General features: G+C 49.3%; 1 protein-coding gene across 1 annotated transcript in view; it reads left to right on the plus strand.

Moving 5' to 3' along the window:
* The first annotated feature begins 752 nt into the window (after window positions 1-752).
* IGF2R (insulin like growth factor 2 receptor) overlaps window positions 753-25,336 on the plus strand; it is a 94,610-nt gene continuing 70,026 nt past the window's right edge. Inside the window, exons 1-2 of the mRNA XM_032837241.1 lie at window positions 753-1,082; window positions 18,636-18,775. Coding sequence (XP_032693132.1) covers window positions 934-1,082; window positions 18,636-18,775 — 289 coding nt within the window. The 5' untranslated portion in view covers window positions 753-933. The remainder of the gene's footprint in view (window positions 1,083-18,635; window positions 18,776-25,336) is intronic.

Consider the following 25,336-nt stretch of genomic DNA (forward strand, 5'->3'; position numbering starts at 1 on the left):
TACTTTCACACAGTGCGTAGCTCAGAGCCGTTCACAAAGTGTGGGTTCAACAGAGTATTTGAATAGAGGAATTAAGGAAGCCCGAAGCCCTGCTGGGTGGCACTCACTTCGCAGTCACGCCTTTGCCTCCTTCATACTCCCCGGCCCCGTATTCGTCCTGCCTCCCTAACGTGGGAAGCCCAGACTTGGGAAATACTCCCAGGGAAGGTTGTGAGAGGTTGTGCTGGGCGAACGCGGGACCCCCGTGCAGGGCTCCAGCGCTGACTCCGCAGAGCAGGGAAAGTGAGTTCCCACTCCTCAAGGCTCCGAGGCGACGCCGCTGCGTGATGGCACTCACGGCTCGGCACCAAGTCGGACCCCCTTATTCTCCCTCCCCGGCGGTGGGTCCGGGTTGAGGTACGGTAACTCGAAGTTGGGACGCTCCCACACCGCGACGCAAAGCGTGCGCAGGAAGAAAGCGAGGCCGGGGTCGGTCCCCGCCGACAGCAGCCGCGGGGACTCAGGCCCGGGCCACGCACCTGCGCCCCGCTCCCCGCCGCGCCGCTTCCTGGCCCGCGCGTGCCGCGCTCACGTGACCGGGCCTGGGCGGAGCCTGGGCGGGCGGGGATCACCTGAACAAGGGAGTCATGTGAGCGGGGCGGGGGAGGGGGCGGGGCCAAGCGCGATCACGTGACGCTGTTCCGGGGCCGCTGCTGCTGCTGCTGCTGCTGCTGCTGCCGCCGCCGCCGCCGCCGCCGCCGTCGCCGCCGCCGAGCCCAGTCGAGCCGCGCGCCCCTCGGGCTCCTGCACCGCTCCCGCTCCTCTCGTGCCCCTCGCCACCTCTTCGCCTCCAGCTCAGCCTCCGCCCTGGCTGCACGACCATGTCCCGGCCGCGGCCCCCGGCAGCCGCGCGCCGCTAGCCCCGCGCTCGCCGCGCAGTCCGGGCCGGGCGCGATGGGGGCCGCCGTCGGCCGGGGCGCCCACCTAGGGCCCGCGCCCGCCGGCCGCCCGCTGCGCTCCCTCCTGCTGCTGCAGCTCCTGCTGCTCGTCTGGGCCCCGGGATCCGCGCTGGCCCAGGGCGCCGAGTTCCCCGAGCTGTGCAGGTGGGTGGCCCGCCGGGGCGCAGGCTTTGCTCGCGGTGCCCGGGGCGCGCAGCTGGGCTGGGTGGGGGGCGGGGGCGCTCTGGGGAGAGGCTGGGCTTCCCGAGTCGCCTTTTTTCTGGGTTTGGGTTCCCCTGGCCCCGAGGGAAAGTTGCCCGCATAGTGGCGAGGGATGAGAGACCGAGGGGTCGTGCGCGCGCGGGCGGGGGGCGCGGGGTACTGGCCGTCCTGGCGCTGGCCCGGGGGGCCGCTGCCTAGCCACTTGTGGCTGTCACTAAGTCCGGGGCGTCTTTGTGTGTGAGCAGCCGGCCGCCCGGACCCAGCCGGGTGTCACACTGCGGGCGCCCTCCGCCCAGCTCTTGCCCTCTCACAGCGGAGCGCCTGCGAAAGTTGGAGGACGCAGGAACTACAGCTTCGCTTTGTTCCCACTCCACGTTTTCCTCAAAGTTCACCAGCTGGTCTTTGGAGAGGGCCCTTAGTGTGGAAGGATACCGCACGAATGGCCTTAGAGTTGGAGGGGGGGGTGGTTTCATTTGCTAATTGATTTCCTCCATGTAGGTTTTTCCTTTTCTCATTAAAGTAGCTTTTCTGCAGAAGGTGACTGACTTTTTTTTTTTTTTTTTTTTTGGATCAAGGGACTGGAGGGTGGTCATCCTGTATTGGCTTTCAAGACTTTACCCTTCACATCTCCGAGCCTAACTTCCTGTCTAGTTGCTCACATGATGTCATTGTCTCCAGGGTGGATTATTCTAGTGGAGCCTTTTGCTCTGGGAATCATGATTGTATAATCGCCAGTCCCATCGAGGGCTGGTAGTGTCCTATGCGGGCGAGGATGGGAGTCCCGGGGCTGGGGAACTGCCAGTTAGGAGAATTTTCTGACCAACCTTTTGTGGACTATTTAGGATGATGGAGAAACCAACTTTTATTTATTTATTTATTTTTAAACTTTGGTGGAAGGAAGCAGGGCGAAGAGTTTGGAAAGACCAGTGAACTGGTGCTTCCAAGTTATATCTCAGAATGAAGTTGAGCCTGCTTTGAGCTGAACTTTGAGTTTGTGGTGGGGTTTAAGGGATTCTTAGTTTTCCCTTGTATCAGACATGGTCTAATTTGTACCCCTGAGTTTAGAACTCGCAGATAACACTGTTCTATGGAGAGTGAGACTGAGCTCACAAAAGAAATTCTTTGCAAGGTCCACGTTCTTTATTTCTTTTCCCTTTTTGGGGAGAGGGGAGGAAGGCAGACTGGAGTGTTTACTGCACATTAGTTAATAGGTTAGTTGGCTGCTCTAAGATACATATTACACAGTAATGAGCGTGGTACACGGAAAAGGGGGTCGACTTCTGTCAGGTCAAGCTGCAGCTAACATTTAAAGGAGGAGGTTTTGGAATAATGGCTGCTGCGACCAGTCCTGTTGGGAAGAAAGTAACTGGGCTAGTGGTCTTGAAGTCTTGGTCCTGTTAGCAAATTGGAATTTATTTTTTAATAGTTAAGGTTAAAGTTGGTTTTGGTTGCAGAAACATGTAAGTGGCTGATAGAGGGTTGGGGGGTGCCTTAGTTTCACCGAAAGTGAGTCCTCAAAGCGACTTGAATTTGAATCTGCATTTGTTAACCTCCTTTTCGAGTGGAACATGGCTTCTGGGTCCAGTAGGAAATGGCCTTTGTATCTTCAACTTTGCAAATGCTAGAGAGTGTTCCAGGGTGATATGCATTGTTAGTGGGACAAATGTGTCCTCTGCGGTCTTAGAATATCTTTAAAGTTGGAGTGTTTGCTTTTTCTTCCAGATTTCCTTAGGACAGCAAATCTCCCCATCCATTCAGGGGTGGGCTTGGACACATTTCTTTTCCGTGTCTGTTACTGCTCTGCGGTTTTGTGTTGAGACTTCTCCAGAGCTGTGCATAATCTCAATTTTAAACTTAATATGCCGCCAAATGAAATTCTTCCTATTTTTTCCTGTTTTAAGTGAATACCTTGGCTTAAATGCTTGTTAAGACATTTTTTTGGGGGGGAGTATAAAAAATCTGTGTGTACTTTTATGAGATAACGCTGGCTAAAATTCCTTAACTCTAGCTTATATTTGGAGAACAGGAATGCAAGCTGATAATTTTTTAAATCCAGTATGAAAAGTTCTACTTAGTATCACTAAAGCGGGTTGTGTTAAGCTGTCTTTTTATTCTGTCTCTGGGAGTCCATTTGTCTGAAATGTGAATGACCCACCCAGATCCCCCCCAGAAGTATGAAAAGCAGACTGTACAAGTGTTACTTTTTGTGTAGCTTCGTCAAACGGCAGCAGGCCCCAGGTAGACATCGCAGTAGACACAAGGATCACATCCCAAATATTTGTAAATTGCTTGTTTGTAACACAGAACATACTTTTTTCCACCGAAAATTCTCTTGTTCGTTGTGGTTTGGCATCTAGGGCAGTCACCAGAAACCCGTCATCCATGCCACAGTTTGTAGTGCCCAGACACTGTACAGCTTTAACTAGCGCCCTGCTAGTAAATTGTCATTGTCTGTCAATAAAAGAGTTGGGTCCCAGGAAGCAACTTCTCTCTTACCCAGTTCTCTAGAACCAAAAAGGATACTTGTCATCTGCGATCCCTTAGAATCGCAGGGAGGGAAGAGGAGGGAAGTTGAATAGGCTTCAGGGCTGCCAGCAGGTCACCTGGCGAGGCCCCTGGGTGAGGGCAAAGCTGAGGGCCAGCTGTGGGCCTGCTGTCTTCTGGGGTAAGGAGGTGGCAGGGGTGTGGTTCCTGGTGCAGTTAGTTACTGGGAGGGGTGAGGGAAACAGTGGAGAACTATTGGAGCAGCATTTGTGCTCATGGAGGAGAGAACAGGTCTCTGTGGGTTGTGCATTGAAAAGCAGGGGCAAGAAAGGCAATTTTCCCAAAGGCATGGGCCTCTACTGAGTGCTTCACATGCCGCTTCTTAGAGCGCCTTAGTTGAATGTTTTCTAAGACTCGAGATGATTGCTGTGCCAGGTGAGCCCTGAGCTGGAGAAAAAAGTTGGTGGATTCTTCATCACTCAGCTGTTTTGGGAGGTGGTGTGCTAGTGGAAAGAACGTGTTTCCTGAGGCCAGTGTGACTGGCTGTGGGTCTGGCATGGACAGAGGTCCCGGGGAAGGAGGAGTGTTAGTGCTGCTGAGGAATGTCTGGAGGTCAGTGGGGCTGGAACAGTGAAAGCAAGTGGTGGGAGGGCAGAAGCCAGGCCATGCAAAGTCATCATCAAGTCACCAAAAGTGACCAACATGCTCTCTGCTCGTCTGTAGCCTTACTCATCACTGTGTGACTTACACTTTGGAAACTACCATTTTACAACATATATGGTAGATGAGTTTCCATTTTGTTTAGGTGTTAACATCCTAAGGGGTCCTAACAGTTTACACTAGTTATAAAATAATGCATTGGGCTGCTTGATTTAAGTAAAGTACTTTATAATTTATTCAGAACAAGTTTCCCCCCAGTTGTTTGGGTACAAATGCTGGAAAGTTTTTATTATATTGAGAACAAGAGAATAATGAAGCCAGCTGGGAGTTGAGGTTGGTTTGGTTGCTGTCTCTAAGGAGATTTTTTTTTTCCTGCAATTTTTCTGAAGGAACAATGCTTATATGCTTAATTTGGGCCACATGTTAAACCTGGACCACATCCATTTGTGTGTGCAATTTCTTGCAACAATAAGTGTGTGTAGAAGCCCAAGGTTGTTAATTATGGGTACATTAGATCTCATGCATTAATTTTTAGAACAGCATCCTGACGAATTCCTAGGAAACGAATTCTTGGAGGGATTTCACATCTTTTATCAGTGTTTCGTAGAAGGAGTTTTGAAAGATGGGGTTGAGAAAAATAATTCATATGTTCTCGTCTTTATTTTGACCTCAGCATGTAAAACTGTATCGTGCTGGTCAGAGGATTCATTAGGGTCTCAGAATGGGGACTTAGTGGCAGAAAGTAGCTCATTACTTTGGAGGTAACATTCTTTTTCTTTTTTTCTCCCCCCCCCCCCACCACCCCAGTTGTGGGGATCTATCTCTTGGTAATACCCTCATTGGTCATTGACGGTGTATGAGAAGGTGGAAGTGGCTGAGATTGGGTATACCTATGGGTCCTTTGTGTCTTCCTCATAGCTGACTCGTGACCATTGAGGGACAGAAGCCTGAAATTATACCGATAGTGTCTCCTCATCTTTAATCCTGGCAGGGTGACATAGGATTCATTTATGCCTCAATAATTTCTTAAGCAGAGGGACAGTTGGGTGGGGCCAGAGCTGAAATTGGAGCCACCACGAATGGAATGGCATGGTGTTGAAATCCCAGAAGACTGTGCTGGCCACGATTGCCCTCCCTAGGGAGACAGCAACCATGCACACCCTTCTCCAGTTATTTTTGTTAGTTTTAAATAATGTCATTTTAGTTTTGATTTTCTCTTTGATCTAAAAATAGTCTAGGTGTTAAACTAGCTTTTGGCTGTTATAAATAAAAAGCTGTTGAGTATTTGCACACAAGATTTTGCATAGACTTTCCTTTTTTTCTTAAGTAGATATGTGGGAGTGTCTGACTATTCGTTTTGCATTGTCCATTGTCCATTTTGCATTCCCACCAGCGTTATATGAGAGTTTCAGTTCTCTGTCCTTGTCAACACTTGGTCTTATCAGTCTTTTTAATTTTAGCCATTCTAGTGGGTTTGTAGTGGTATCTCAGTGTGGTCTTAATTTTCATATTCCTGACTCATGATGTTGACTATCTTTTCATGTGTTTATTGACCATTTGGACAGCCTTCAGTAATGCCTATTAAAACCAGTCTTTTGTCACCCGCCTCCCCAATTCTTTTGGGGAGGGATCATCTTAACAAGTTTTAAGAGCTCTGTATGTGTTCTGAGTACAAGTCCTTTATGTCTGTGTAATGTGTACTGTGAATATTTTTTCCCGGTCTTTGGCTTGCCTTTTCATTTTTAAAATATGTACTTTGATCAACAGATACTTTTAAATTTTGACAAAATTCTATCTTTTTTTTTAATGGTTTGTGTTTTTTGTAACTTAAGAAATCTTTACTTATGCTAAGGTTTCTCAGTCTCAGTCCTAATGACATTTAGGATGGGTAATTCTTTGTTGTGGGGGCTGTCTTGTGTATGGAAGATGTTAAATTGCATCCCTGTCCTCCACGCAGTAGATGTCAGGAGGTAACCCCCTGCTCCTACCCCAGTTGTGACCAACAAAAATGTCTTCAGATGTTTTAAATGGCCCTCGGTGGGCAAAATTACCTCCAGTTGAGAACCATCGGTCGACTCAAAGGCCAAACAGATTTTTTCTTATGGTTTTCTAGAAGTTTTATAGTTTTAACTTTTATGTTTAGTCCTATGTTCAAGTTTTTTGGATTAATTTTTGTGTATGATATGAGGTGAGGCTGAAAATTTATTTTTTCATGAATATATCTAGTTCTGTTTACTAACATTTTATGTAGGATGATTAAAGCTGTTTTTAAGTGAGACTGGACGGTAATTTTCTTTTCCATGCTGTTCTTGGCTGGGCTTAGCATCAAGAATATATTTGCTTTGTGGAAAAAGCTAGTTAGTTTTTAGTATTTTATATGCTGTGGGAAAGTTTTTGTGTAAGATGGGTGTTTTCTCTTTCTTAACTGTTGGTAGAACTCACCAGTAAAACTATCTGGGCCTGGTGTCTTTGAGAAGGTAGAGTACCATGGAGGAGGAGTTTTGCTTATGCTTTCAGTTTTACCTTCTTTATGTATCTAGTCAGATTTTCTAGTTTTTCTTAAGCCACTTTACCAAAAGTCTGTATTTCCTAGAAAATTGTCATTTTAATTTTGCATTCATTTATAAATGTACAGCATGCTACTCTTATATTTTTGAAAATACTCTTTGTCTCTCTAGGTGAATTTTAAAAACTTCTGATGTCTGTGCATTTTTGTCTTCATATTTAGTAAAGATTTGTCTACCTCTTTTGTTTATCAGCTCTGTTACTGTGTATTTTCAATTTTATTAATTTCTGCTTTCTCTTAATAACATTTGAAAAGCTTAGATCTTTTAAGTCCTTTTACATAATATTAGATGAATTTAAAGCTATATGTTTCTTTGTTCCAAGGACTGTATCACTCAGAGCTTTGTTACATGTTTGTTAACCTTTAAATTCTAAATAGTTTCTTTCAGGAATCCAGAAGTTCTAACTGTTTCAACTTCCTGAACCCATTGGTTGTTTAGAATCATTTTTCTCTAGGTGAATGGATAATTCCTGCCCCCCCCCCCCCCCACCATTGTGGCTAGTGAATGGGATGGAATTTATTGACATTGCCCTTGTGGCTTAGCACCTAGTCAAGTGGAGAGTGTTCTGTGTGTTTGGAAAAACTGTTCTCCGTTTGGGGAAAAGTTTTCTGTAATTATGCTGTTCAGCTTTTCTTTATTGTAACTAATTCTTTGTCCTGCTTGACTTGTCTTTAATACTTTGTATCTGGCTGCTACCTAGAGTTCCAGGAGAAAGTCTTGTCTCCCCTCTCCCAGCTTTAGCTATTTTGTTGCTCGTAAGCTCTAAAACTTTTCTCTTGCTTTTAAAAAAGTTTATTTCAACAACTTGATGTATAGTCACAGCTGCCTGTGAATCTATCTTTTTGGCTGCCACAGTTTTCATCGTTCCTAGGAAGATAGGTTGTAAAGTTCTGCTCCGATTGCTCCATTAATTCTCTTTCCTTGGGCTTGTTTTCTTTTGTTGGTAGTTTGTCCTCGTTTTCATGGCGTTGGTGCCCTTTTGATGACTGGTGATTCTTGATTGTGGTCTTGGCGGTGAGTCTCCTTTTGGACATTTGTTGCCTGTCCTGGTGCAGCTGTGCAGGGTACGGCTGGAAGCAGTTGTTGGATCTTGGCTCTAAATGGTTTCAGAGGAGTTTGGGGGATGGGCGAGGTGGGCCTCTGGCTGATGCATCGTGGTGTCCGCTCTTCAAATCTCGGGACTTTTCTGCCCTCGCAGGTATCACCCCCAGCCTGCGCCTGCCAGGAGATAGCTGATAAAGCCGTGTTGATTGCAGTTGGCCAAGTGCAGTGTGTCCTGCTTGCAGCCGGAGACTCGAGAGCTGGAGTATTGAGCTGACTCTGGCAGATCTCCTCTCTCTGGGTCTCAGTTCCGTCCATGGGAGAGGGCAGTGGCTGTCTTGGGTTTGAATTTGGACCCCTCCCTTTATTAGTTGCTAGGATTCAGGCCAGTTACAGGTCCTTTCAGGCCTTAATTTCCTTTTGTGTCAAACCAGGGTGCTAGTCAAGTTTTTAGGGTTGGTTTGAGGGTTCAAATGCATGTCAGTGCCTTTCCCAGCCTCAGTGTTCGCAAATGGCGGTGGCGGTGATGATTACTTTCTGTCTGTGAGCTGGAGTTGCTGCATTTATCTTCGTGGTATTTTTAGCCTGTTACCCTGCACCCCCGGGGTTCTCTGTTAGTGCCTTGGGGTTTCTGCCTCAACCAGAGAGCATTGCTTCTTTAGCCGTTTTCTACATTGGCACCCCCCCCCCCGAAAGACTCCTTTTGAGAAAGAAATGTTTCCATCGTCTGAAAAAGTTTAGAAACCACTGGACCGTGTGATTCTCGGGGTCCATTTTGCATCCAGAATTCTGCGGTTCAGAGGTACGCATCCTTCAGGATTCCTTCAGTTGTGAGCTGCAGAAAGCCCCACTCGAATTCCCTTAAACAAGGAGGAGCTTCATGATGGGAGGTGTAGGCTTTGGGCAGATGCCAGATGCCATATGTCAGGCCGGCCCTGGGCCCCTTCCTGCAGTTTTCTTGGCTTGTCTTCCTTCCTGGGGTGGCTGTAGCAGTTCCACTGTCCAGGGGAAGAGAGAGAGCCTCCTTGTTCATCTCCTGTCCGGGCTAAGAAGCCCCAGCTGACTTTTGTGTGGGTGTCAGTGGTCAGCAGGGGCCCCTTCTTAGCTCTCCGTGGGCTTCCCTGGATGGAGGGGGATGGGTGCTGGATTCCGGCATGGGAAGGCAGGCCAGGGGTGGGGGGTGGACGTGCAAGCTCTTCTCAGCTCTGCCGGGCTGCTCAGCTGCAACAGCTGCTGCTGGAGAGGATTTTGAGGCGCCCGAAGCCGTGTCATCTGCCTATTTTGGTCTCTGCGTTAGCCAGGGCGGGGGACAGGTCGGCGCGCACCCTTCCCAGCAGTGGAGGTGGGGGGGTGCCGGTTGCTCCAGTTCCTTTGAGCATGAAACTTGCCCTTCAGAGCAGCCGGAGACCTTCCGGGGGGATTCTTCTGTGAGCTTCTGTGTGCTCTGAGATCCGCTGGGGCAACTGCCCTTCGCCTAACATCCGGAGGGCAGCTTCCTTGGGTGGAGAGAGCAGATCCTGACGAGTATTACGGTGCCCAGGCGGCGAGGAGCGTTGTAGGAATTAGAGAGATCGTGAAGGTGTTACTCAGTTTTGCTTTCAGGTAGGGAGGCAAAGATTGTGGGATGTGCGAACGGAGGAAAGTGGCCTTTGAAATCTGGTTGCCCGTGCGCAGCCTGGGAGGGAAGTTTAGGAGCCGTCTTTTCAGTCGGAGCCTTTGGGCTCGAGTGTGCAGATACTCCTCAGGGCCCGCTCAGGAGGATGCACCGGTGGATTTTGTGTGTAAAATTCACTTGTTGCCATCTCTGGGTTCTCACCACCCTGAAGGTGAGTTACACATTGTGAAATGATGTGTTGTACTGAAAACAAAAAACTCCCCCGACGCTCCCTGGTCTCTGCCCCTGGTCTGAAAATAGAAAGCCAAACCACCAGAGTGGAAGTGCTAAGAAGTGGATTCCTAGAAGTGACAAGGGCGCATCTCCACTGAGTCACCCTCTCCTTGTTCCTTGGAGCGCCTTGGCCTGCTGCGTGCTGTACACGTGTTCCTCACCACAAACAAAGTGATAAGCCAACGTGGTTCTCTCTTCCGTCTTTGTAGAGTTGGCCTTTGGTTGACATTTTGGTGGGAAGGGCTGCGGGCGGGGCCCCTTCATAAGGAAGCGTGCACTCCTCCAGGGCCTTTCTGTAAGATGACGTACAAGCAGAGACCACGAAGGCAGTGCCTCATACTAGGGACCGTGTGTCAGGTGCTCTGGCGAGGAGCACGCTGATGTGGCTAGGACATGACACAGGGGCCGCAGTGGCGTCTGAGGGTAAAGGAGGAGAGGGCTGGAGGGGAGGTGGAGAAGTAGCTGGGGGCCAGGTCCCATAGGCCATTGTAGTGACTCTGGCTTTTATTCCAAGGGTGGTGGGAGCCCTGGGAGAATTTTGAGCAGAGGAGTGACATAGGGTGGGTGTGGCCAAAGGAGAATGCTGGCACTTTTGATAGACTGGGTAGGCAGTTACAGGTGCAGGTAGACTGGTAGATTTGATGGAAATGAGGACGTTTCTGTTTTAATTTCCATAGTGAACCAAGAAGCAGGCTGTCTGCTGAGGGTGGCAGTTTAGCAAATGGCCGCCTTTTCTCTTCAGGTCCCGTTCGGTTGGTGACGCTTCTCCTGTGGCCGTGTGGTGGAGGCGCATGTGCTCTGAGGCAGGACGGGCCTCTTTCAAGTGTGGGCTTCGTCACTTTCTCAGCTCCTGACAGGAGGCAAGGCCCTGCACCTCCGAGGGTCGTCATTCTGGGTCTGAAGGGGGGACAGCACCTGCCCGGAGAGGCTGGGTGAAGTCGAGGAGCCGTGTTTGTAGATCATTCAGCAAAAGCGTGGGGCACAGAGTTACCCCACAGATGTTTCCTGTGTTCTTCAGAAAAGCTCTTGAGGGTGAGGTGAGATAATGCTGTTCTTTTGAGAGGAACTCATGACGGTGACTCCTGGCCTGGCACTAAAGCGGTGCCCGGTGCGTGTGTTTCCTTTTCCCCGGGGGCTGTTGGGTTCTTCCAAGCTGCAGGGGCCAGTCTGACATTTGAACCCAGCATCTTCAGAGCAGAGACGTTTCTTCTGTGTCAGCCACGCCGGCCTGGTGAAGACCGGCTCCCGATAGCGGCCTCATCCGTGTCGCAGCTGAGTGGACTGCCCAGTGGCTGGGAGCGCAGACCTCCCTGGTGCTTTGCTCTCTGAAGGAATGGCACTGGGGCTGGGCGGGTTTTCTGGGACACTGGTGACAGCTTACGAGGGGACGGAGCATTATGGTTTGAATCCTGTGCCGTGGGCTGGTGGGTTGGCTCTAAAAGCGGTTGAATTCAGGCATCCGTATAATTAAGGAGGTTTAGCCTGTAATCCAACTTTTCTTTATGCATATGAGGAACACAGTCCGCGAACATCCAGGTAATTACTCTGATTTTTAAAAAATCTTCACAGAGGGTTTAGAGTTGAAATACAGGCCCGCATCCTAATAGCGGACCTGACCCGAGTTAAAAGGCCACGGCGTGGCGCAGGCAGGATGGCGGTCCTTTTTGAGAGGTTTGTGTTGTGGAGGGGGCCTTTGCCAGTGGACTGAGAATTCCACACCTCGTACTGCGCTGGAACCTCCTTAGGAAGGGTATGTGCCGTCCATTTTCTCCTGCTCCTCTGCCAGAGTTTCAGATTCGTCAGGCCTCTGTTCTGGTGGCAGCTGGTGGCTACGTGGCCCAGGCGTGGGTGGGCCCAAAGTGGCTGTCTTGTCCTGAGAGAGCCCAGGAGGCAGCGGATGTTTGCGTGTGTGTGTGTGTGTGTGTGTCCTTAGGGCCCCCCCCCCCCCCCCCCCCCCCCCAGTCTCTGTCTCGAGCTCTCCCAGCTCTGTGGAGATGGCCCAAGATAAGGGACTGCCCCCTCCACTTCCTGGCCAGTGTTACGTGACATTCCTTTAGGAGACTCTAAGCCAATGTACCTTTCTTTGTAAACTCCATTTTGAAGCAGCCTGAAGCCTTCTATCGATCAGATGAAAGCCTTAAATCCTAGTCCCTCAAAAGTTCAACGTTCCTGGTCATGCTTTCCCTCACAGTGACTTTGTGCAGCAGCTGAGTTTCATAGATGAGGGAGTCGGGGCTCGGGAGATTAAGTGTGTCCCACACAGCTGGTCAGGGTGGGGCGGGAGTTGGAGCCATGTCTGTGGGCTCCTGCCACTTGCCATGGCACCTTTCCGAGTGAGGCTCACCTCCCTCTCTATTTCACACGACCTCTGTTAGTCACTCATGGTGCTGGTTTTAAAACTTTGCTGGGCCACCTCCTCACCCATCCCCTAGCGCCCTGGGCTCTGGTGCTGCTTTAGAGCCTTTCTTCCAGCTGGATCCCTCTCTAGCCAACTGGCTTCTTGCTCCCCGACCCGGTGTAGCCACCCGGGAAAACCAAAGACTAATGTCTGGCACTTTCTTGCCTTTTTTTTTTTTTTTTCTTTTTTTCTTTTTTTTTGTTCAGGCCCCATATCTATATCCACAGCTTTGTGGGTTTTTTAGAATAGGAAGTGAAGTACTTCCTATATAAGCTTTTGCCATGCTGTGTCAAACTCATGTGTCCCCTGGCCTTGAGACCAGGATGCCAAATCAGATTCTTCTCTTTTAGTGTCGGCCGCAGAAAGTTGTTGACAACAGTGGTTACATTAAGCTCTTGACATTCTGCTGCAAATGTCCATTTTGGAAATCCTGCCTCTTTCCGCGCCCTCCTTTCCCCCTGTGTCCCCCCTCCCCCCTTCTTAAGTTTAGGAGACTGTTCCAGATTTTTGAAGGTTAGAGAGCTGGATATACGAGCTGAGAAACTATCTGGTAATGATAAGAGGCAGAAGTGAGCCAAACGATTTCCTGAGTATTCCGCAAGAGGACTTGGATGCAGGCCAAAAATTGGAAAATCTTTTTTTGATGTTCAGGTTGGAAAGACTTTTCACTTGTCCCTAAAATTTTAGATTTGCTGCTCACTCTGGATTCAGAAAAACATTCCTCTAGCCGGTTACTGTGCTGTTTGAATTTAGCTGGTGTGTTACCAAGCTTTGTTTTTTTTTTTTTTCTTGAAGAAACCAAATTATAGATTCACACATGCTTATTAATTTTATTACTGATTCCATCATACCTCTGTATGGCTTTATAAACCAATAATTAATTGTAGGCCAGTAATAAAAAGTTTAATAGCTTCATGACCATGACCATAACCCCAAGACTCATGGAGTGCGAGGGAACTGAGGTGTATTTCAGGAGTGTGACTTGGTGGCAGAAAGCGTGAAGAAGCAATTCAGGTTCGTGGGGCTGTTTTGTGTTGGGGGAAAGAACTCAGTCATCTAAGATTTTTTTTTTTCCTCTAAGAGGTTGGGTATATCCTACATTTTATAACGGAATTTTATGTACTCTATTTTAGATGTTAGTGGTTTTAAAAGTGAAAGAAAGCCAAATCCTGTTTTGTAAGATTGCAGTTTTGCAGATACTCAGCGATCACAGAGAGGAAAACCTGAGCAGTGTCCCAGGAAGACACCAGCCTCAAAGAGTTTACACAGTCTGTCCGGTTGTACCTCTCTGGCTTTTTCTTGTGAATTTCCTTTCTTTCGGACGGAAGTATGGGCCTTGTTCAGTGGGCGTGGCCCTGCGTCTCTCCATTAGGCTTTCTGGACTCTGGGCAGTTGTGTCTGGTCATCTGGCTTTGCTGCTTCGTCATGCCCCTGGCTGGGTGTGTTCTTGCCCGGCTTGGTTGTGCATGTGGCCTTTGCTGGACCGTGTTGGGAAAGTCGAAATGCCTTCCTGTCTCCGGCTTGGTTGACAGTATGCTACTTGTGTGCCTCCTTCTCATGGTAATCTGCCAACACCTTTCAGGATATTATGAAATTTAAACCAAATGAGGTTAAAATGGATCCTCTGTGCCACTGAACAGACACGGACCGACTGTGGTCGTCCAAGACACTTTCGGCTGAGGCCGTAGGAGTTGCAGTCGGGGCTGACAGTTTTAAGATTCCTTTAAGGGAATGACTCAGCCTGCGTGCTCACTTTTTATGGTGAAATTAATTGTCCACGTTTAGGGCATATTTCAGGAGCAGAATTCACTTTAAAATCAGAGATGTCTTAAAGACATTTGCCTTGTGTTTGACTTCTGCCCCCGTCCCTGTTCCCCAAGGGATCTAAAGGAGTGATGGTAGGATGTTTCCAAGTTACTGGTGACACTGTTGGACTCTTGGTTGGGGTATCAAAGGGCAGCTCTCTGCTGAGCCGAGTACTCCTTTTGAGGGAGAGTGAGTCACAGATGAGTGTCCCTCTCATTGAAGCCCTCAACCAGCTTGGATCCACCAGGCGGGCGAGGGCAGCTGTGGGAAGGGGGCCGAGGGAAGTGATACTCTTCCTTAGAAGGCACTGGGTAAGGGAAGAGTTTGCAGAAGGCGGCGCCTTTGTTGGTTGGCAGTTCAGAGTATGCAGAAGAGGCAGACGTGGACGGGGTAGAGAGCAGAAGTGTGAAAGTGTGGAGGAGAACTTGAGTTGGGAAAGTTGCGGTCTCTCAGGCAGTGTGGCCCGGGGCAGTCTGCGTCTCGCACAGGTTTGCGGCCTTTCCTCAAGGGCCACCCTCAGGTGCATTCGCTCATGCTGGGCGCCTGCGCAGCACAGGATCTGTCATTTTAGTGGCGTTTATTGTGACAAGATTTAAACTAGAGTTCTGTGGACTATTTTGTCAGTTGCAGTGTTGTAATTGAAACTATTTTCTGGGAAGTTAAAAAAACTTTGAAGAATTGAAAGTAAATGAGGCAGTTCACCTTGGTGGTTAAACACTTCCCTTGGAGCTCAGACGGACCTGGCACATTCCATACCTGCATGACTTGGGGTGAGGGGCTCGATCTTCTGAGCCTGGGAATCTTTGGCTCCCGGGCCAGGGTGCTCAGAACGGTGGAAGAAGGGTGGCTTTGCTGGGAGAGCCGCGTCGTGCTCCATCCTGGCCCATGGCGGCTTTCCTTCCCAGTGCTGGGGGACGGGGGAGGCTGTGACTGCCCTGAGGAGCACACGTTGTGTGTGGGCCGTGTCAGTAGTGCTGGTGTCATAGCTGCGGGTCCAGGGCACTTACTGGGTCTACACGCATGTCTAGAAGTGTCAGGTGTGCACTGAAATGAATTTGGGTTTTTTGAGAGTTGGAGGGGGGCATCGGCTTACTACACTACACGCTGGAAAATGGGGTAGAATGGCACGGACCTTGCTTGCTTTTGCTCATTTTCAAAGCCAAGGTTCTCATACAGGTGGTGCGTCGAGAAAAGCAGTTCTACTGGGAACGGGCTGCCTCCTCTAAGGACGTCGGCCGAATTCCGCAAGGCTGGGACCGTGGGCAGGGCAGCTGGGTGCTTTTCCCATTGACCAACTTCTTCCTCGGCCTTTGTGATTCTCCCTGCTCCACCTCCTTGCGTCCCGTCATTTCCCGTCATTTCCCTCGGAGTGGGTGTGGGGTAGTGTAGAGCCGCAGTGACCTGGAAGACTTGATACGGGTTTGAGTGTTAGAGATTCAAGGAAATGCCCCCGGGCTCTCATCCCTGCCTTGCTGCAGGAGACCTTCACCTAGGAGACACACTTGAGATGCACATGTGTGCACTCTCATGAGTGTGTGTGTGTAGACCACATTTCTACACAGCTTGCAAATATTTTCATCCAGAGTTTAGTGTAGTATAGATTAGAAACATACTATGGTCGTTCCTTCCTGTGATGAAGGACTCTACACCCGGTATTTTGGGTTGGGGTTGTGGGGGGCGTCGAAGGTGCCAGCCCGGAGGGGCTGCCCTGTGGTAAGTGGTTATATCAAGCCCCAGGAGAAAGCCAGTACTCAAATACTTTCATAGCCTCATCACTCCTCACTCCCGAGCCCACTTACCATTTTGATGAATCTTGACAAAGCAGTTATGAAATGCAAAATCAGGAAAGAAAGGAAATCAAACAGAGGAACACTTTTCTTTCTAGGGACACTGATTTCCAGATAATCAAGACAGTATTCCCCATTTTCCTTTTTTTATCTCTTTTTCTGCTCCCTCAATACACACTCTTTACAGCTACCTTGTTTAAATATCAGCTTTGCAAAATCAGCAGTGGATTTCTGTTTTTAAGAAAAGTATAGCATTTTAGATACCGTGCGGATTTCTATAGAGTTGATTCCTAGCAGTCGATTCATCCTAAAATGATACCTTTATGTACCGCTCTCATATACTTAGGATTGCAAAACACTTTCATGCCACTCTTAAGGTTTTCGATTCGTTGTCTAGTATCCCAGAAAAACGTAGTCATTGCTCTTGAATAAGAGGTTAGCATTTTTCTTTAATTAACTGTAATTAATAGAAAAGCTTTACTAATACTTTGCAAATAAAAGCACTGGCTTAAAATTTTAAGGAAAGACCCACAGTGTGTTTGAGTGGCCTTCCTTTTTTAAGAATAAAATCAAACGGTGTGGTTGAATCTGCAACATCCCCCCACCCCCACCCCCCCCATGTAGTGGGCCTTCCCCATCTCCTGGACCTCACCCCCGCTGCTGCTGCTCTCCTGCTCCACCGTGCCCCAGCCACACTGCCCTCTTTTCCATCAGGGTGCTAGTAAGTTCATTCCCTCTGCGGGGCCTAGCAGGGGCTAGTGCAGCTGCTGGAATATTCTTCCCACCATGTCTTCCCCTGAGTTGCTCCTTTTTGTTGTTTGAGTCTCAGGGCAAATACAGTCTCAGAAGACTTTTCAGTCTAAATTGGTCCTTGCCCATTTCCCAGCACTCACAATTTCGTTTTTGCCAGAGCACTTAAACTCAGCATACTAGTATGTGAATTTGTTTACCTGTTTGTTTTCTGTCCCCCCTCACCCACCCCAGTACATACTGGGGGGGGGGGGCAGGGATTTACTGGTCTGCTTTGATCACTGCTGCACCCTTGAGTGCCTTTGCAGGAAGTCCTTAAATATTTGTGAAGCAAATGAATAAAGGTTAGTGAAGGTCAAAGGAAACAGGCCTTTATTGATGACTTTCTCATGCCTGGTGGTACTTGGGGTATTTTCTTTTGCCTTTAGCCTTCCTGCCTTTAGGAGATAACTATAAGGGGTTACTGATAAAGAAGCTGAGTTCAATATGGGTGGTTGCTGGAGGGAAGACGGGTAGGGGGATGGGCAAAATGGGTGAAGGGGAGTGGGAGGTACAGGCTTCCCCATTTCATCCCCTTTCACGGGGATGAAAGGCACAGCGTAGGGAACAGGGTCCGTGGTATTGTAATAGCCTTGCCTGGAGGCAGATGGTAGCTGTACTTGTGACCATAGCATAAGGAATAGAGATTCTGAATCACTGTGTTGCACACTTGAAGCTAAGGTAACATTGTATATCAACTACACTTGAAAAAAAGCGACATTCAGTGGTAACCGCTTACAAGCCTAGCGTCACCTCTAGCGTCACCTCCAGGCCTGCGCTGTGGGAGCACACCGGCCTGTTTTTCAGGTTCCCAGCCACGGCTGTCAGAACCAGGGGAGCGTTGGGCCACTCTGCCCGAGTGCTTCCGTGTGCTTATGTCCCTTTGCTTCTCGGCAGGTAAATTTGATCAGCCCTAGGTTCAGGAGAGTGCTTGGCTCCTTGCCTGTCAGCAACCCCACTTTTGGGGCTCCTTCCTTACTGGACAGGGCTGTCGGGGGAGGGGAAGGCTGCCTCTAGGCAGGGAAAGCCACATTGCCTTGTGTTTTGTGCGGGTCTTTGTCCCGAGGCCCAGGGGAAGGCGGGCTCTGGGAAGAGCACGGCTGCTTCTGTGAGCTGGTGCTTTCTACCATCAAGGCTGTACTGCTCTGGGGAGATGCACTCCCACACCTGAGTGGTCTCAGGGCTTAGCCACCTCTCCCCGAGCCAGCTCCCGAGTAGGCTGAACCAGAGCAACTCCTGTTTAACTTCTCTTCAGCAATGCAGTTGAATTAATACAGTATCTTTGCATTTTGCAAGGAGCTTTTTAGTTACTTTCCTCATTTCCTGTCTTTAGCCTTGCTGAGGAAATGACCCCTATTTTACAAACGGACAAAACATTCTCTCCAGGAAGAGTGGAGAATTGAGAATAATTGTTTTGACAGAACTGACAAACCATTATTTTGTCCCAAGTATGCAGATTGACTCCTGAACAATTAACTTAGTATTTACTTTGCCAGAGGCTTGAATGGAGAGTGAGTTTTAATGCATGTTAAATGCTTGATGGAGTGGATCAAGCTAAAGTAAATTTTGTCTGATTTTGAGTCAGGTAGTTGATTTATTGCACAACTTCTTCTTGTTAGTTTGGATCTGAACTGTAGCCACAAAAGGTGAAACCAGAAGAGAATTGTCTTTCATGCCATAACTAGTTTTTATATAACATAAAGTTAAAAACAGTCCTTTGGCTTTTCAGCATTCTGGTGTGATTGGAAGGGTTACTATCATATATTCAACATAATTCTTGAGCAGTTACTTATGAGAGTTGATATTCTTAAATTGTAGAATATTTAAGTATTTTGATGATGGTCAGTCTTGTGGCAGCTTCAGGGCGGATTGAACCAGAACGAGGTGGTATTTAGTGGTTTGTGCCCTGGCTTCTATTCAGCTTAACATAGTTTGACTTTAGTATTTTTGGCTGATGAAAGTATGTCTTCTAGATTGTGGTAGTCTTGAGTAAAAGTGGCTTTAATGTGAAACTAGGGAGAAGTTTAATTATTGGCAGATCAGTGACAGTGACAAATTGTTTTTCTTCCTTTCTAGTTATACATGGGAAGCTGTTGATACCAAAAATAACATGATTTATAAGATCAGCATCTGTGGAAACGTGGATGTTGCCCACTGTGGGCCATCAAGTGCCATTTGTATGTACGACTTGAAGACAAGCACCTATCATTCTGTGGGTAAGTAGAACTACCCTTAAGTTACTGGATGTATAGGATCCCAATTTTGCAAAAATGACTATAGCTATTGACCCATAAGCTTATATATGCTTATATTATGTAATATACGTTTTCTGTTTTATCATGTGTTAAAAGTAAGAATTTACATGTGTCCAGAGTGAGATCAGATTAGGTTATTTCCATCTAGCACAGTAACAATCATGAAGAGTCATGCACATTTGTATTTATTGATACAGAAGGCTGTTTCCTAGATGGCTCTGCCTTCTCTTGTTTTTCTCAAACCCGGTCTTTACTTTTCTCCCTCCTTCAGGCTCATTTCTTCTAGTGCCCAGCCCCTTCACCCCTTCTGTGTCTGCTTTCCTCTGTGCTTCTTTGAGTCTCAGGCTGTTACTGTTTATGTGCCATCAAAGGTGGTCATTGGTTTTAGGCTTATAGTAAAAATTTACCAGTCCTAAGGACTGCCAGTCCAGGAGACAAAAGTGCAAACTTTCCTTTTTTAGGGCTCATTTCATTTCCCCAAATGCCCTCCTTTTGGGTTAGGATCCCTGTGTCCTGGTGAGGAGGATGGGTTCAGGTTGGCGGACAGTCGCAGCCCTACCGAGTCACATGGAGCAGGAGAGGGGGAGATGACTAACAGAAGAGGCGGAGGGCTGACCTACAGGTGTTTCCCTGGGTTTGGTGGCATGAATGTCTGCGGTGACCTTGGACCAGGGCAGTTTGAACAGTGAGATGTGATGGTGAAGGACAGTCGTGAGGTGAAGACCATGTGTGACTGGGGCCAATGTGGTCGTGGGGAGAGACTACTTGCCAGGTTTTTGGAGTTTGGGAGGGTCAGCTTGCTGTGGTAGCTCTGTTGTTTTGAATGAAAATTCCTGAACACGGCTAAAAAGGCTTTTTAGAAAGCAGTGTTTGGATGGACAAGAGTAAGGTCGTGTGGTCTGCTGGTGGCGGCAGCTTCTGTTGGTTCCTCTCTCTGCCAGCAAGGGCACTGTCTGGACTAGAAACACTGGTAAGAGGGAAGCGAGGCTCGGGGCAGAGATCTGAGAGAGCCCCAGGTTCTGAACTCTTGGGCTGGACAAATTTTATTTTGTGACCTACTTAAAATCGTGCAATGAAGTGGCCAACTTCCTGCTGTTCTATTTTAAGGATTCGTGCAGGGAGGCCACAGGTGGGCCTGTTGGTCACTGTGACTGAGGTTTTCAGAAAGAGGAAAGGGAATCTTCGTCATGACTTTATTATAATATTTGACTATAGTATTTCTGGCTGATGAGAAGTGCAGTGTAAGGGATGGATACTGGATGCAGATAAGCAAGTGTCACTGGCAGGATGATCTGTGAAGTTGGAGAGGCTGGACAGAATTTTAGAATGACCCATGGTGGGTTGGCTTTGAAAGCCCCGCAGGAGAGTTGATTTTTTCTGAGATGTGAATAGTGTGGGTCTATTATAGATTCTTTGTGCCAGGAATGGGGGAGGTGATCTGCTAAAATGTGTTTTTAGGAAGCTGGTCCCAATGGAGTAGGAGGTTGGCTAGAGGCGAGAGGCCAGAAGTAACTAGCTGAGTTAAAAGTTAAGGTACAGGTTGACTGTGAGGTGAACGAGCACTTTCCCATTTCCTTTGACTCCCAGACATGCGTGACGCAGATACTTTCACTCCTGAAGGGAGAGAATGGCCTGCTGGATGGTGGACCCTTTCTGCACTGTCCCTGTTCTTCTCCTCAAGAAAGCAGTCTAGTTTGATTGAATGCGAATGCCCTTAAATTAGTACACAGATAATCTGGAATCAGATCTGATTTTGCCAGTTTGTGTTGTGTAATAGAAATAACGGAATTTGTTATTATGAATTTGGTTTCATAACTAAATCATAACTAAATTTGTTGTGCATTTATGTGCCAGGCCTTATGTTTTTAAAGTAAAATATCTTGTTTAGTTCATTCAGAACTTTCTGAAGTAGGTGACTTCGTTTTCCCTTTTTATAAATGGAGAAATGCAAGCCCAAAATGGATACAGGAGCTTGTCAGAGGTTGTAGGATTATGGATTCAAATGTTGACAGGTGGACTCCAGAGCCTGCGAACTTATTGTGGGCCGTGTTGCTTTGTGAGTCATGGGGTCACACTGGACAGTTGCAGAGCTAAAATGGGAACCGTGATGGGAAATCCAAACTCCTGGCTGTGAGAGGACAACTGAGAAACTAACTTCTTATGAACTTGCTAGAAAGGAAAGAAAGTGAATTTTGAAAACAGCCACAAAAACTGGAGCTCCCAGTAGATCAGAGGAACAGAAAAGCTAGTAGCAGTAGATTGAAAATAAACGAGAACGTCAGTATAACCACAAGTTGGGGTGTAGTTTAGCTATTTGGAAAGCTATTAGGAAACCGCTTTAGACCTTTCCTTATATCCTATAACAGAATTTTCAGATCAGTTAAAATTAAAATGACAATAGAACATTGGGAAGAAACCTAGCAAAATAGAAATATAATCTAGGGGGGAGGTAGGAGCTTCTCTTAATACATGATAAGACCGACAGACAACCCAAGGAAAAATGACAAAGTCTGAAGACAGGCAGTTCACAAAAGAAGAATCCCAGATAGTCAGTACAACTTCATTAGTAGCCAGGTATAAATGTAAATCAAAGCAATAATGAAATCTCCTTTTTCTTGTATCAAATTGGCAGAAGTTTAAATGGTTGAATCGTAGAGCATTGGCAGGGAGCCTAGAAACAGGCACATGCCTGTATTGCTACGGGGAAGATGGTTGTAACTCTTTTGGGAAGATAATTGTTGATGTGTGTTTTATGATACCCACAAAGGCTGCTTTTGTACACAGAAATGAATATTAAGACCTCAACTTTGGTTTAAACAATATTACATTATTTTTGATTAAAAAATCATATATTAGTTCTTCCTTAGGCAAATGATATTGTTCCATATATAAATCTGGCAGAGTTTAGCAGTCATTTTTATGGGACCCATGAATAGCATTTGCAACTTTGTTGAATTGTCTTTGCCCCAATTTAAAATTTCTACGTTTTTACATTTTACCTATTTGATTTCCTTTTAAAGTACTTAATGTGTCTGATCTGATAATTAGAACTTTAGTACTAATAATTATAAATTCAGTAGTTTAAATTTGTAAATACAATTAGTTTGAAATTCTCTTAGATGGTCTAATACTGTGTCACAAGTCTCAGTTGGTCAGTTATAAGCTGTGGATCGATTGGAGTCATGACACTGAACTTTGCCAGTATGAAAAAATACGGAATACAGTCACATTTCTCGTGCCATCCCAAATGTTAATTCTTTGGTCTTAATTTAATTAATCTTTCTGAGGGTTAGAAGCTATACATCTACTTCAGGAAGCCTGTTACCAGCCCACAGAACTGAGGTGTAACATACCCACCAGGAAAGAATGTTAATTGTGGTTACTTACCGCCAAAGCCTGGGATTCTGACCAGCTTCTTGTTGATGACCTGGGCAGGACACAGGGAATCCTGTTGTGGTTGCTGCATCAGGTGCCTTCATTTACTCTAAGGAGGCTGGCCCCTTACTTCAGATGACATTTGTATTGTTCATATTTTGTGTGCACTCAGAGAACTCTGGAACAGCCATCCAGGTTGATTGCTGGATTGAATTCTGCATCTCTGACTCTTAAGATGTAAAAATCTCTTTTCCTCTTAAGCCCTGTATTCTTTCATTTTCTTAAAACTGTATAATCCTTTTGGCTATTTAAGATGATAATCTGGTTCAGTTTTAGATATAACTCATGTTTTTATCTTATTTATGGCCTCTCCTGATAGTCCGACAATAGCTGTTAAATTTTAAAGCCTATAGTCCCATTACCTACTTTTGTAAATTCTACCAGTAGAGAAATTAGCACTGTACGTAGATTTTGGTACAATAATTTTTTTTTTTTTGTAGCATTGGTAACTGTGGCAGATATGCTGGCACAACCTAGCTGTATGGGGCTGGTTTGGTAAATTGTAACATATTTTATTCTGATTTACTTGATTAAGTCATATCTTAAAAGAGATATGTATAAATTATATTTTGAAACAGCCAACACTGAATATCCATTTATTTATTTATAACAAATACTTGAATGAATCAGTCACTAGAACAGACAAAAATCCCTTTTCTTGGGGAGCTTACATACCAATGGAGTGGGGGCTAGACAAACAAGCAGTGGCTAGGTGGTGCGCTAGAACGTGATGAGTGCTGTAAAAAAAAAGGAAGGAGAGTCAGAGGTGCTGGAGGTCTCAGGAGTGTGTGTTCAAGAATATTAAATGGGGGTAAGTATCGCTGAGAAAGTGACATTTAAGCAAAGACTTAGAGCTGAAGGAGTGAGTCAGGTGGTTCGGGGAACAGCCAGTGCAGGGGACAAGGGGGAGTATCTGAACGGGGAGGGTAATTGGTGGTAGCAAGAATAGAAATCTCTTAAAGAGTTTTGATATAAAGAGGAGCAGAAAAACGAGGCAGCAGCTGGGGGGGCGGGAAATTGGGTAGAGAGGATTCTTTCTTCATTTGGTGAAAGAACATGTGAATAGTACACGTTGAAGGACACGACACACTAAAGAAGGGAAAGGAAAGTGGGTAACTGGGGAAACCTTGCTGGAGCACATTGGTGACTAGCACGGGGAGGGCTGTCTGCCTGCCTGACAGGCTCTAAGTGGTGTGTTGGGGAGGCCGGGTGGCCGCGCGGTGGGCCCTGCGGCCGCCTGCGAAGTCGGGATCGCCAGGGCTTGCGGCCTCAGCGAGGCCGAGTTGCGAGCTCGGCTGGGCTCGGCCGGGGACGGCGAGGGTTGCAGGCGAGGCCTGGTAGGCCTGGAGCGCGGCCTGGTCTGGCGGGCTCGGGTGAGCGCGGCCTCACGCGTAGGGTCTGCAGGACCCGGCGCGGCCTGGCTTGTAGAGCGTGGCCTGGTCTGGCGGGTACGGGCGAGCGCGGCCTGGCGGGCCTGGCGCGCAGGGTCTGCAGGACCCGGCGCGGCCTGGCCTGTGGAGCGTGGCCTGGTCTGGCGGGTACGGGCGAGCGCGGCCTGGCGGGCCCCCTGGCGCGCAGGGTCGGGAGGACCGGGCGTGGCCTGGCCTGTAGAGCGTGGCCTGATCTGGCGGGTCCGGGTGAGTGCGGCCTGGTCTGGCGGGCCCGGGCGAGCGCGGCCTGGAGGGCCCGGCCTGGAGAGCGCTGTCTGGCGGACCCAGCGCGTAGTCTGGCGGTCCCGGCGCGGTCTGGCGGACCTGGCCTGGAGACCGAGGTCTGGCAGACCCGCCACGACATGGCGGGCCAGGCAAGCGCGGTTTCGTCTGGCGGGCCCAGGCGAGCGCGGCCTGGTCTGGCGGGCCCGGCCTGGAGACCGCGGTCTGGCGGGCCTGGAGGGCCTGGCGGGCCTGGCGCGCGCAGCCAGGTCTGGAGGACCCGGCCAGGAGAGCGCGGCCTGGAGGACCCGGCGCGGTCTAGTCTGGTGGGGCCTCGCCAGCGCTGTCTGGTCTGGTGGGCCCTGGCGAGCTCGGCCTGGTCTGGCGGACCTGGCCTGGAGAGCGCGGTCTGGAGGACCCGGCGCGGTCTGGCGGGCCCTGGTGAGCGTGGCCTGGTGGGCCTGGTACGCAGGGTCTGTAGGACCCGGCGCGGCCTGGCCTGGAGAGCGCGGCCTGGTCTGGCGGACCCGGCTTGGAGAGCGCCGTCTGGTGGGCCTGGCGCGCGTGGCCTGGTTTGGAGGACCCGGCCTGGAGACCGTGGTCTGGAGGACCTGGCGCGCGCGGCCCGGCGCGGTCCGGAGGACCCGGCGCGATCTGGCGGGCCCGGCGAGCGCGGCCTGGTCTGGCGGGCCCAGCGAGCGCGGCCTGGTCTGGCGGACCCGGCTTGGAGAGCGCGGTCTGGAGGACCTGGCGCGCGCGGTCTGGCGGGCCTGGCGCGGTCCGGCGGGCCCAGCGCACGGTCTGGAGGACCCAGCGCGCGGTCTGGTGGGCCCAGCGCGCGGTCTGGCGGACCCAGCGCGGTCTGGTGGACCCGGCCTGGAGAGCGCGGTCTGGAGGACCCGGCGCGGCCTGGCGGGCCTGGGCGAGCGCGGCCTGGTCTGGCGGGCCCGGCCTGGAGACCGCGGTCTGGCGGGCCTGGCGCGCGCAGCCTGGTCTGGAGGACCCGGCCTGGAGAGCGCGGCCTGGAGGACCCTGCGCGGTCTGGTCTGGTGGGGCCCCGCCAGTGCGGTCTGGTCTGGTGGACCCGGCCTGGAGAGCGTGGTCTGGCGGGCCCGGCGCGCGGTCTGGAGGACCCGGCGCGGTCTGGCGGGCCCGGCGAGCGCGGCCCAGCCCATTTGGCGCCGTCCTCGGGAGCTGGCCGTGGGCCTGGCGTGCTGGCCGCGGCCCCGCAGTCCTCACCCGGCTCTTGTCCGGGGAGGACGGCCAGGCTGGCCGGTTGCCGCGGTTGTCTGCCGCGGTTCGCTGCGGCCTCTCCCCGAGTGCCCCGGTTGGCAGCCGGTCCCGGCCACCGGGCGGAGTGGGCAGAGGAAGAAGGCGAGATGGACAGGCGGGTGCGATGCTGATGGGGGCCTGGCGCTTAGGGATGCCGGTGCCC

This window comes from Lontra canadensis, unplaced genomic scaffold, assembly GCF_010015895.1.
Source record: "Lontra canadensis isolate GAN:19392208 unplaced genomic scaffold, GSC_riverotter_1.0 scaffold97, whole genome shotgun sequence".
NCBI classification, from domain to species: domain Eukaryota; kingdom Metazoa; phylum Chordata; class Mammalia; order Carnivora; family Mustelidae; genus Lontra; species Lontra canadensis.